The sequence below is a fragment of the Eleutherodactylus coqui genome, chromosome 10 (genome assembly GCF_035609145.1).
Source record: "Eleutherodactylus coqui strain aEleCoq1 chromosome 10, aEleCoq1.hap1, whole genome shotgun sequence".
Lineage (NCBI taxonomy): Eukaryota > Metazoa > Chordata > Amphibia > Anura > Eleutherodactylidae > Eleutherodactylus > Eleutherodactylus coqui.
In genome coordinates this window covers 17,847,813-17,860,907 of record NC_089846.1, presented here as the reverse complement: position 1 = coordinate 17,860,907, position 13,095 = coordinate 17,847,813, and the positions used below count along the sequence as shown (strand labels likewise).

General features: G+C 43.6%; 1 protein-coding gene across 2 annotated transcripts in view; it reads left to right on the top strand.

Moving 5' to 3' along the window:
- Positions 1-1,384: 1,384 nt before the first annotated feature.
- The window catches only part of LOC136580124 (collagen alpha-2(I) chain-like), a 250,375-nt gene continuing 238,664 nt past the window's right edge, over positions 1,385-13,095 (top strand). For both annotated transcript variants that reach the window (XM_066580422.1, XM_066580421.1), the window contains exon 1: positions 1,385-1,791. In XM_066580422.1, coding sequence (XP_066436519.1) covers positions 1,653-1,791 — 139 coding nt within the window. In that variant the 5' untranslated portion in view covers positions 1,385-1,652. The remainder of the gene's footprint in view (positions 1,792-13,095) is intronic.

Genomic DNA, 13,095 nt, shown 5'->3' with positions numbered 1-13,095 from the left:
GTTATACTAGCATGGTCTATATCATTATATACAGGAGATTACCAGGTTATACTAGCATGGTCTATATTATTATATACAGGAGATGTCTATCTCCTTGTATATAGTGACATTGAGCCACTGCATTTGAAACACATTTTCCGACAGTCTGTGTGAGAGTGGCCTAACTGACTGATTTCAATGGGGCGTCTCAGACGAGAGTTGGAGCGCGGTGTTTCTAACTTCGTGAACGCTGTATGCTCTATTTTAGTGTGTTTCAGCGATTTGTAACGCACCTCTCCACCCATTGCATTGATGGGGTGCGTTTACAATCACTATCGAAAGTGTTCGAAAACGCTGTCAAACAATGCGTTCTTACAGAGGCCCGTATGAGGGCCGCCGCAGAGCTGGTTCATACCTCTGTGGTTTTCATCAATGTTTTGTAAGCCACAAACATACAGAAAGTATAATGGACAGATGGGCATTGCTTACGGCTTTTGGACTCCTGGTTTTGGCTTACAGAATACTGCCGTGTGCATGCGCCCCTAGGATATGTTCATACGGGGTGGATTTGGTGCAGAGTTCCCATGTAGACTCTCCGCACAGAAAATCCGCAGGATCTACAATAGCAGAAAAGTGAAGATTTTCAAAATTTCATTCACATTCTTCAAAGAAAATCGGCCCCAAATCCATACAGTATGTTAATGAGCGGCAGCGGGTTTCGCCTCCTGAAATGAGGGGGTGAATGAATCCCACGCCAAAATGTATGTTAAAACCCGAACCGAATGGGGTGGATTTTGCGGTGTGAATCCGCTGCGGAGTGTCTGCGGGCTTGACAGCCTCTGTGGAAGTTGCAATCGCAGCCATGTAATGCCACCCAGCTTTCCCAGAAAGAGATAAAACAGCGGAACCCGATCTCGCCAGCGGAGCGCGACTGGAGGATTTATAATTTGCAGGTATGTGTTTGGTTTCTGACATAGGGGCTGTAAATTGATCTACACGGTCAGACATTGCAGCAGCTCTCGGGTATGTCCCTGCTAACCACAAAGCAGTTTCCACAATTCACTAATCACAGAGGAATGAGTATCCCTGTCCGGTGTGCGATGTCTACCACCACATCCAGGACTCCTGCAGACTCCACTATTGTTAGAACCTCTCTGCATGCCCCCCTATAGCACAGCTGTTCTCAGCCCCTTCCTAAATCTATCCGCTCAGCCACTACTGTACAGGTGGCTCCCACCTCCCCTCCACCTGCACATTAGCAATTTGAGAAAGAGGGTTGTTCCCAGCCCCCTCTTGAATGGCTGAGCCCCCTCAGTGGGTGTATCTAAGTCTATGCAGCTGAGAATGGACTGCAGAGTCTCAGAACTGCTCTGCAGAGAAAGATGTGTCAATAGATTTGGGCTTTCAGCTTCTGACTAGAGAAGATCTGAGACCCCTATTTAAATAGTAACTACCACTATATTACTGCATTGACCCGTGTAATGCATCTTGATGGAAGGATTAGATAGATGTTCAGGACTGCAGAACAGGGGGTGCTGAACCCTTAGTTTGTTGGGACTGGTGCATCTGGAATGGAGAATAGAGATAAATCAGGGACTATTACAGAGACAACTATATAGCTGTGAATGTTACATGAACTTTGATGTTTGACCAGTGAAGAAGTGCGGAGCTGGATGCATTTTACCATAAGGACTACGGACATGACCATGGGGCACTGCCAGCTGGCAGCACTGGTATTCCTTACAGCGCTGGCTCGTGCTGCATCTTTGGAGCCCGAAGACTCTTGGGATGCAGGATCTGGACAAATGGCAGGTAAGGAATATGATCCTACCCAAAAGCTATGATGTTATCTGCTGGAGCAGGAGGGCATGGTGGCATATTTGGGTTGTGCATAGTTTGAGCATCATTTCAGTACTATCCACAAAGTGAAGAACTAATGTAACATCTTCAGGGACTGACTGATGTGACTTTCACCCAACATCCCCACATACAGACATACTGTGCATTGTAAGGGACAGGTAAAGACCTAAGATGGGCAGGTAAAAAAATCCGACAAGTCATTCAAAATCAGTAGGAAGGTTTTCCCTGAGAAGTTGTGAAGTAATCTGAGAATATATGAATGAAAAGGCGGGGATTGTACAAGAGCTCTATAGCTGCCGTTCTATGTGACGGTGACACTGCGTGCTTATGGGGTTTGAGTATCAGTGAGTCTTTGTTCTGTATCCTACGTGTTGGTGTGTCCTTGTCTTGTACCCCAAATGTCTGTGTGTCATTGTCCCGTACCACAAGTATCAGCATGTCATTGTTCTGTACATCAAGTGAAAGTGTCATTGATTTGTACCCCAAATGTCAGTGTCATCATTATATACATTTAGTGTCATTGTCCTGTAGCAAATTGTCATCATGCAACTGTTAGGTCACCCAAAAGTGACAGTGTGTCATGGTGCTGCGCCCCAAGTGTCAGTGTGCAATCATTAAAGGGGTTGTCTGGTTGCTGAATATCCCCCCTATAGTGCCCACTGTGCTGAAATAACAGAGCCGTACTTATCCATCCTTTGGCGTTGCGATTCAGCGCTACATTACGTCATCCTCCCACTGTTCGTTGTGAAAGATGATGTCACCAGAAATCACCTGACCACTGTAACCAATCAGAGGCTACAGCATCACCGTTCTGAACGTCTGCCATCGTGGTGCCCAGCATGTAAGCACTGATGCCAGGGGCAGTGGCGCTGTAGCAGTCAGGTGATTTCCGGTGACATCATCTTCCACAACAACCCCCGGGAGAACGGCGGTGGGTAAGAACACCTCCTTTTGGTATTTCAGCACAGTGGGTGCAATAGGGGGAATGCTGTCCAGTAACCGGACAACCCCTTGAAGTGGTGATGTGTCATTGTTCTGTCATCACAAGTGTTAATGTGCCTTTATTCTGTACCCCAAGTGTTAGTATCATTGCCCCGTCACTCCCAAGTATCAGTGTGTCATTGTACTGTACCTCAAATGTCAGTGTGTCATACCAGCAGTACTGTACCCAAAGTATAGTGTGTCATACCAGTAGTACTGTACCCAAAGTGTCAGTGTGTCATACCAGCAGTACTGTACCCAAAGTATAGTGTGTCATACCAGCAGTACTGTACCCAAAGTATAGTGTGTCATACCAGTAGTACTGTACCCAAAGTATAGTGTGTCATACCATTAGTACTGTACCCAAAGTATAGTGTGTCATACCAGTAGTACTGTACCCAAAGTGTCAGTGTGTCATACCAGCAGTACTGTACCCAAAGTGTCAGTGTGTCATACCAGCAGTACTGTACCCAAAATATAGTGTGTCATACCAGTAGTACTGTACCCAAAGTGTCAGTGTGTCATACCAGCAGTACTGTACCCAAAGTATAGTGTGTCATACCAGCAGTACTGTACCCAAAGTGTCAGTGTGTCATACCAGCAGTACTGTACCCAAAGTATAGTGTGTCATACCAGTAGTACTGTACCCAAAGTATAGTGTGTCATACCAGTAGTACTGTACCCAAAGTGTCAGTGTGTCATACCAGCAGTACTGTACCCAAAGTGTCAGTGTGTCATACCAGCAGTACTGTACCCAAAGTGTCAGTGTGTCATACCAGCAGTACTGTACCCAAAGTATAGTGTGTCATACCAGCAGTACTGTACCCAAAGTGTCAGTATGTCATACCAGTAGTACTGTACCTCTAATGTCAGTGTGTCATACCAGTAGTACTGTACCCAAAGTATAGTGTGTCATACCAGTAGTACTGTACCCAAAGTATAGTGTGTCATACCAGCAGTACTGTACCCAAAGTATAGTGTGTCATACCAGCAGTACTGTACCCAAAGTGTCAGTGTGTCATACCAGCAGTGCTGTACCCAAAGTATAGTGTGTCATACCAGCAGTACTGTACCCAAAGTATAGTGTGTCATACCAGCAGTACTGTACCCAAAGTGTCAGTGTGTCATACCAGTAGTACTGTACCCAAAGTATAGTGTGTCATACCAGCAGTACTGTACCTCTAATGTCAGTGTGTCATACCAGTAGTACTGTACCCAAAGTATAGTGTGTCATACCAGTAGTACTGTACCCAAAGTATAGTGTGTCATACCAGCAGTACTGTACCCAAAGTGTCAGTGTGTCATACCAGTAGTACTGTACCCAAAGTATAGTGTGTCATACCAGCAGTACTGTACCCAAAGTATAGTGTGTCATACCAGTAGTACTGTACCTCTAATGTCAGTGTGTCATACCAGTAGTACTGTACCCAAAGTATAGTGTGTCATACCAGTAGTACTGTACCCAAAGTATAGTGTGTCATACCAGTAGTACTGTACCCAAAGTGTCAGTGTGTCATACCAGTAGTACTGTACCTCTAATGTCAGTGTGTCATACCAGTAGTACTGTACCCAAAGTATAGTGTGTCATACCAGTAGTACTGTACCCAAAGTGTCAGTGTGTCATACCAGTAGTACTGTACCCAAAGTGTCAGTGTGTCATTGTACTGTACCTCAAATGTCAGTGTGTCATACCAGTAGTACTGTACCCAAAGTATAGTGTGTCATACCAGTAGTACTGTACCCAAAGTATAGTGTGTCATACCAGTAGTACTGTACCCAAAGTATAGTGTGTCATACCAGCAGTACTGTACCCAAAGTATAGTGTGTCATACCAGTAGTACTGTACCCAAAGTGTCAGTGTGTCATAGTACTATACCCAAAGTGTCAGTGTGTCATAGTACTATACCCAAAGTGTCAGTGTGTCATACCAGCAGTACTGTACCCAAAGTATAGTGTGTCATACCAGTAGTACTGTACCCAAAGTATAGTGTGTCATACCAGTAGTACTGTACCCAAAGTGTCAGTGTGTCATACCAGCAGTACTGTACCCAAAGTGTCAGTGTGTCATACCAGCAGTACTGTACCCAAAGTATAGTGTGTCATACCAGCAGTACTGTACCCAAAGTATAGTGTGTCATACCAGTAGTACTGTACCCAAAGTATAGTGTGTCATACCAGTAGTACTGTACCCAAAGTGTCAGTGTGTCATACCAGTAGTACTGTACCCAAAGTGTCAGTGTGTCATACCAGCAGTACTGTACCCAAAGTGTCAGTGTGTCATACCAGCAGTACTGTACCCAAAGTATAGTGTGTCATACCAGCAGTACTGTACCCAAAGTGTCAGTGTGTCATACCAGCAGTACTGTACCCAAAGTATAGTGTGTCATACCAGCAGTACTGTACCCAAAGTATAGTGTGTCATACCAGCAGTACTGTACCCAAAGTATAGTGTGTCATACCAGTAGTACTGTACCCAAAGTGTCAGTGTGTCATACCAGCAGTACTGTACCCAAAGTGTCAGTGTGTCATACCAGCAGTACTGTACCCAAAGTGTCAGTGTGTCATACCAGCAGTACTGTACCCAAAGTGTCAGTGTGTCATACCAGCAGTACTGTACCCAAAGTGTCAGTGTGTCATACCAGCAGTACTGTACCCAAAGTATAGTGTGTCATACCAGCAGTACTGTACCCAAAGTGTCAGTATGTCATACCAGTAGTACTGTACCTCTAATGTCAGTGTGTCATACCAGTAGTACTGTACCCAAAGTATAGTGTGTCATACCAGTAGTACTGTACCCAAAGTATAGTGTGTCATACCAGCAGTACTGTACCCAAAGTATAGTGTGTCATACCAGCAGTACTGTACCCAAAGTGTCAGTGTGTCATACCAGCAGTACTGTACCCAAAGTATAGTGTGTCATACCAGCAGTACTGTACCCAAAGTATAGTGTGTCATACCAGCAGTACTGTACCCAAAGTGTCAGTGTGTCATACCAGTAGTACTGTACCCAAAGTATAGTGTGTCATACCAGCAGTACTGTACCTCTAATGTCAGTGTGTCATACCAGTAGTACTGTACCCAAAGTATAGTGTGTCATACCAGTAGTACTGTACCCAAAGTATAGTGTGTCATACCAGCAGTACTGTACCTCAAATGTCAGTGTGTCATACCATTAGTACTGTACCCAAAGTATAGTGTGTCATACCAGCAGTACTGTACCCAAAGTGTCAGTGTGTCATACCAGCAGTACTGTACCCAAAGTATAGTGTGTCATACCAGCAGTACTGTACCCAAAGTGTCAGTGTGTCATACCAGTAGTACTGTACCCAAAGTATAGTGTGTCATACCAGCAGTACTGTACCCAAAGTATAGTGTGTCATACCAGTAGTACTGTACCTCTAATGTCAGTGTGTCATACCAGTAGTACTGTACCCAAAGTATAGTGTGTCATACCAGTAGTACTGTACCCAAAGTATAGTGTGTCATACCAGTAGTACTGTACCCAAAGTGTCAGTGTGTCATACCAGTAGTACTGTACCCAAAGTGTCAGTGTGTCATACCAGTAGTACTGTACCTCTAATGTCAGTGTGTCATACCAGTAGTACTGTACCCAAAGTATAGTGTGTCATACCAGTAGTACTGTACCCAAAGTGTCAGTGTGTCATACCAGTAGTACTGTACCCAAAGTGTCAGTGTGTCATTGTACTGTACCTCAAATGTCAGTGTGTCATACCAGTAGTACTGTACCCAAAGTATAGTGTGTCATACCAGTAGTACTGTACCCAAAGTATAGTGTGTCATTGTACTGTACCTCAAATGTCAGTGTGTCATACCAGTAGTACTGTACCCAAAGTATAGTGTGTCATACCAGTAGTACTGTACCCAAAGTATAGTGTGTCATACCAGTAGTACTGTACCCAAAGTATAGTGTGTCATACCAGCAGTACTGTACCCAAAGTATAGTGTGTCATACCAGTAGTACTATACCCAAAGTGTCAGTGTGTCATAGTACTATACCCAAAGTGTCAGTGTGTCATACCAGCAGTACTGTACCCAAAGTATAGTGTGTCATACCAGTAGTACTGTACCCAAAGTATAGTGTGTCATACCAGTAGTACTGTACCCAAAGTATAGTGTGTCATACCAGTAGTACTGTACCCAAAGTGTCAGTGTGTCATACCAGCAGTACTGTACCCAAAGTGTCAGTGTGTCATACCAGCAGTACTGTACCCAAAGTATAGTGTGTCATACCAGCAGTACTGTACCCAAAGTATAGTGTGTCATACCAGTAGTACTGTACCCAAAGTATAGTGTGTCATACCAGTAGTACTGTACCCAAAGTGTCAGTGTGTCATACCAGTAGTACTGTACCCAAAGTGTCAGTGTGTCATACCAGCAGTACTGTACCCAAAGTGTCAGTGTGTCATACCAGCAGTACTGTACCCAAAGTATAGTGTGTCATACCAGCAGTACTGTACCCAAAGTGTCAGTGTGTCATACCAGCAGTACTGTACCCAAAGTATAGTGTGTCATACCAGCAGTACTGTACCCAAAGTATAGTGTGTCATACCAGCAGTACTGTACCCAAAGTATAGTGTGTCATACCAGTAGTACTGTACCCAAAGTATAGTGTGTCATACCAGCAGTACTGTACCCAAAGTGTCAGTGTGTCATACCAGCAGTACTGTACCCAAAGTGTCAGTGTGTCATACCAGCAGTACTGTACCCAAAGTATAGTGTGTCATACCAGCAGTACTGTACCCAAAGTGTCAGTGTGTCATACCAGCAGTACTGTACCCAAAGTATAGTGTGTCATACCAGTAGTACTGTACCCAAAGTATAGTGTGTCATACCAGTAGTACTGTACCCAAAGTGTCAGTGTGTCATACCAGCAGTACTGTACCCAAAGTATAGTGTGTCATACCAGCAGTACAGTACCCAAAGTGTCAGTGTGTCATACCAGCAGTACTGTACCCAAAGTGTCAGTGTGTCATACCAGCAGTACTGTACCCAAAGTATAGTGTGTCATACCAGCAGTACTGTACCCAAAGTGTCAGTATGTCATACCAGTAGTACTGTACCTCTAATGTCAGTGTGTCATACCAGTAGTACTGTACCCAAAGTATAGTGTGTCATACCAGTAGTACGGTACCCAAAGTATAGTGTGTCATACCAGCAGTACTGTACCCAAAGTATAGTGTGTCATACCAGCAGTACTGTACCCAAAGTGTCAGTGTGTCATACCAGCAGTACTGTACCCAAAGTATAGTGTGTCATACCAGCAGTACTGTACCCAAAGTATAGTGTGTCATACCAGCAGTACTGTACCCAAAGTGTCAGTGTGTCATACCAGTAGTACTGTACCCAAAGTATAGTGTGTCATACCAGCAGTACTGTACCTCTAATGTCAGTGTGTCATACCAGTAGTACTGTACCCAAAGTATAGTGTGTCATACCAGTAGTACTGTACCCAAAGTATAGTGTGTCATACCAGCAGTACTGTACCTCAAATGTCAGTGTGTCATACCATTAGTACTGTACCCAAAGTATAGTGTGTCATACCAGCAGTACTGTACCCAAAGTGTCAGTGTGTCATACCAGCAGTACTGTACCCAAAGTATAGTGTGTCATACCAGCAGTACTGTACCCAAAGTGTCAGTGTGTCATACCAGTAGTACTGTACCCAAAGTATAGTGTGTCATACCAGCAGTACTGTACCCAAAGTATAGTGTGTCATACCAGTAGTACTGTACCTCTAATGTCAGTGTGTCATACCAGTAGTACTGTACCCAAAGTATAGTGTGTCATACCAGTAGTACTGTACCCAAAGTATAGTGTGTCATACCAGTAGTACTGTACCCAAAGTGTCAGTGTGTCATACCAGTAGTACTGTACCCAAAGTGTCAGTGTGTCATACCAGTAGTACTGTACCTCTAATGTCAGTGTGTCATACCAGTAGTACTGTACCCAAAGTATAGTGTGTCATACCAGTAGTACTGTACCCAAAGTGTCAGTGTGTCATACCAGTAGTACTGTACCCAAAGTGTCAGTGTGTCATTGTACTGTACCTCAAATGTCAGTGTGTCATACCAGTAGTACTGTACCCAAAGTATAGTGTGTCATACCAGTAGTACTGTACCCAAAGTATAGTGTGTCATACCAGCAGTACTGTACCCAAAGTATAGTGTGTCATACCAGTAGTACTGTACCCAAAGTGTCAGTGTGTCATAGTACTATACCCAAAGTGTCAGTGTGTCATAGTACTATACCCAAAGTGTCAGTGTGTCATACCAGCAGTACTGTACCCAAAGTATAGTGTGTCATACCAGTAGTACTGTACCCAAAGTATAGTGTGTCATACCAGTAGTACTGTACCCAAAGTATAGTGTGTCATACCAGTAGTACTGTACCCAAAGTGTCAGTGTGTCATACCAGCAGTACTGTACCCAAAGTGTCAGTGTGTCATACCAGCAGTACTGTACCCAAAGTATAGTGTGTCATACCAGCAGTACTGTACCCAAAGTATAGTGTGTCATACCAGTAGTACTGTACCCAAAGTATAGTGTGTCATACCAGTAGTACTGTACCCAAAGTGTCAGTGTGTCATACCAGTAGTACTGTACCCAAAGTATAGTGTGTCATACCAGCAGTACTGTACCCAAAGTATAGTGTGTCATACCAGCAGTACTGTACCCAAAGTATAGTGTGTCATACCAGTAGTACTGTACCCAAAGTGTCAGTGTGTCATTGTACTGTACCTCTAATATCAGTGTGTCATAGTACTATACCCAAAGTGTCAGTGTGTCATACCAGTAGTACTGTACCCAAAGTGTCAGTGTGTCATACCAGCAGTACTGTACCCAAAGTGTCAGTGTGTCATACCAGTAGTACTGTACCCAAAGTATAGTGTGTCATACCAGCAGTACTGTACCCAAAGTATAGTGTGTCATACCAGTAGTACTGTACCCAAAGTGTCAGTGTGTCATTGTACTGTACCTCTAATATCAGTGTGTCATAGTACTATACCCAAAGTGTCAGGGTGTCTTTGCTCTGTACCCCAAGTGACAGCAAGTCATTGTCCTGTCCCTCAAGTATCAGGGTGTCATTATCCTGCACCCTAAGTGTCAGGGTGTCATTGCTCTATATACAGTGTCAGCCAATCATTGTCCTGTACCCTAAGTGTCAGGGTGTCATTATCCTGTACCCCAGATATCAATGTGTCCTTGTTCTGCACCCCAAGTGTCAGCATGTCATTGTCTTGTACCGCAAGTGTCAGTGTGTCATTATCCTGTACCCCAGATATCAATGTGTCATTGTCCTTCACCCCAGTTGTCAGCATGTTATTGTCTTGTACCGCAAGTGTCAGTATGTCATTATCCTGTACCCCAGATATCAATGTGTCATTGTCCTGTGCCCCAAGTATCAGTATGTCATTCTCCTGTACCCCAGATATCAGTGTGTCATTGTCCTGTACCCCAGATATCAGTGTGTCATTGTCCTGTACCCCAGATATCAATGTGTCATTGTCCTGTACCCCAGATATCAATGTGTCATTGTCCTGCACCCCAAGTGTCAGCGTGTCATTGTCTTGAACTTCCCAATAATATAGGAAGTTCCTTCTACATATCCCAGCTCACTGCTTAGCTCCTTCTGCTTTCCAATATCTAATGATAGAATTGTATGTACTGTGATCTCAGCGTATTCTGCGCTCAGTTTATTTCTTCTCTTTCACTATGTTAATGTCGTGACATGTACAGACCCAGAGCTCAGCATCATGTCTTCCCACTGTACACGAGGGATCCAGATACCATCTACAACCTCATCAACAACACAGCATTGTTTAAAGGAATGCCTCTAACATAAGACAGACACTAACAAGAACGTTATCTTAGAAAGCGTCAGGTTAACTATGAAACATTTATAAAACACGTTCTAGTTAGTCATTTCCTGCAAAAATCTTCTTATGCATAGTGTGCTGGTTGAGGGGGCAACATAGTGTTCCCAACGGCAGATTGTAGAACAAAAGCAGAGATCTGGAGGCATCGGGAGATTTATAAGCCATGCAAAGCTCCCTGGGAAATAAGGTATGCAAATCAGAGATGGAAAATGTCTGATCATGGAGTAGACTCTGGTTTGGCTTGAATTCTCAATCATATTGCAAGGCCTGTTAAAAGGTCGGACATTGACTTATAGGGAAGCTACCTTCCAATAGGTGGCACTACAGAGGCACTTTTCCATCTCACATTTGAAAACCTGTGATGCAAAACTTAAAGGGGTATTCCCATCTCAGCTAATCCGCTGTTATAGTTACCGGCTACCTGACCTTTAATTATGAAAACGGAATATCGCTTTAGCGCAGGGCTGTTTGCGTAGTTCACATTGAAGTGAATGGGAGCTTTGGAAACAGTGAAGCACAGCATGCTACACTTTTTCCGTAACTTGGGGACTGTGCTACTCCGATTCTGTAGCTCTCATTCACTTCAATCAGAGCCACACAAACAGCCCTGTGCTGAAGCGCTCTTCTTTTCTGACAGGTGGTTGGAAAGAGGGACAGGTTTTTCCATGAGAAACACCTCTACCAGGTGAGAAGATACTACGGGTGAATACGAGCAGATGAGCACCAGGCAAAGCTAGGCAGATGCCAGGGTCCACTGGGCTTGAAGACCCATGGTGGTATGGGTAAATATTCGCTCCATTTGTTAAACAAGTGCCAACATCCAACAGGAACCAACCAATGGGGCCATTCACTGAACTACAGTCCTTATGATCTGATGATTCAATTCCTTGATTTAATTATCTGCAACAGCACTGAGGTACCACATATATTGCCTGCAAGCCCATGTTGCTATATCTTACCTCTTCTGTATTGTCTGGTCTTGATGCAAATAAGTGAAATAAAGTACTAATGCCGAATGTGAAAGAAACTTAGAAGGATAAGACCGAAAACCTCTGTACTGTAAGATGTAATTCTTACCATGCATGACAGAGAGATCAAGATGAAACTGGAAAACAATAGCCAAAAACTTCACCGTCTCATTGATAGATTTCCTTCTCATGAATGATCTTTGGCCTTGCAGCAACAATGTAGCCCTCTTGGAAGGGACTAACGGTCAGTGATTTCTAATTTTCCTCTGCAATGCATTGGACAGCAAATCTACGATCTGGACAGAATGTTCACAAATATTTATATTTAGTTTTCCCCCATTAATACAGCATGATGTAGTACATTCTTTTGACCTGCAGGTGGTGATGTGTCTGTGACGAAGTTTGAAGGTTTTAACTTCGGTGCAAAATACAGATGTTTTATATTAAAAAATCAACACAATTCTAGTTTACGTCTTGAAAATGGAAAGATATATGTTCTATAAATTGTGCGCTACTTAGCATGTACATCCTGCAATCCGGGATACTTTGCAAGGGTGGAGCCTTCTACTGTGATTAGCAGCCTAATGTCAGGGGATTCTTGGACCTGCCGGAGGATTCCTTATTACGTTAGTCTATAAAATAAACCATAACATGTCTCCTGGCTCTGAGCCGCAATATATGTGCTTGATTCCCTTATTTAAAGATTTAAGGTAAGATTAAGCCAAGTGGTGACTTCACTACTTTGCTTACAAAATTGTGGCTTGGTCAGATAGAAGCAATGCAGACTGCGCCGTCCTCATGTCAGAGCCTATAGATTACATGATTGTTATCAATGGGTTGAAAGAGAATAGAAAAAAAACATAGCTGCTTTCTTCTAGAAACAGCGCCACTTTTTCTGTACAGGTCGTTTCTGAAATTGCAATTCAGCCCACTTCTTGTGGTGGCAATTAGCTCACTACTTAATTGGGGCATTGATGGGACTTGAAAGACGTTCCACGTTTAGAACAAGGTAATTTCTATGGGGCCCCCGGTGGGAGGAGTCCCCGCACTAAACTGCTTCCTGTAACACAGCTATAGGGGGGGTTTAATAAGTGCCATGTGCCACAGTTGTGATGTAAAAGAAGGGCTCCTATTTTTGCACAAGTTGTATCTTTCTTCACTGTCCTCACAAGTTGTCTAAAAAGTGACAGTCTGGGGGAAGGGAGGGGGCGGCGGGGCCACCCAAGCCGAACAAATTTAGCTGTCATCAATTTCTGATGTATCAGACAGCTAGAAGTGCACCAAATTTTAGAAGGATGCATTCAAACTGTGTTTTTGGACTATGTTTAGAAAAGCTAAAAGTATCCATAAGACTCTATTGCCACATAGAGACCAAGAAGCATAAGTGTACCACTAGAGGTCGCAATTGCA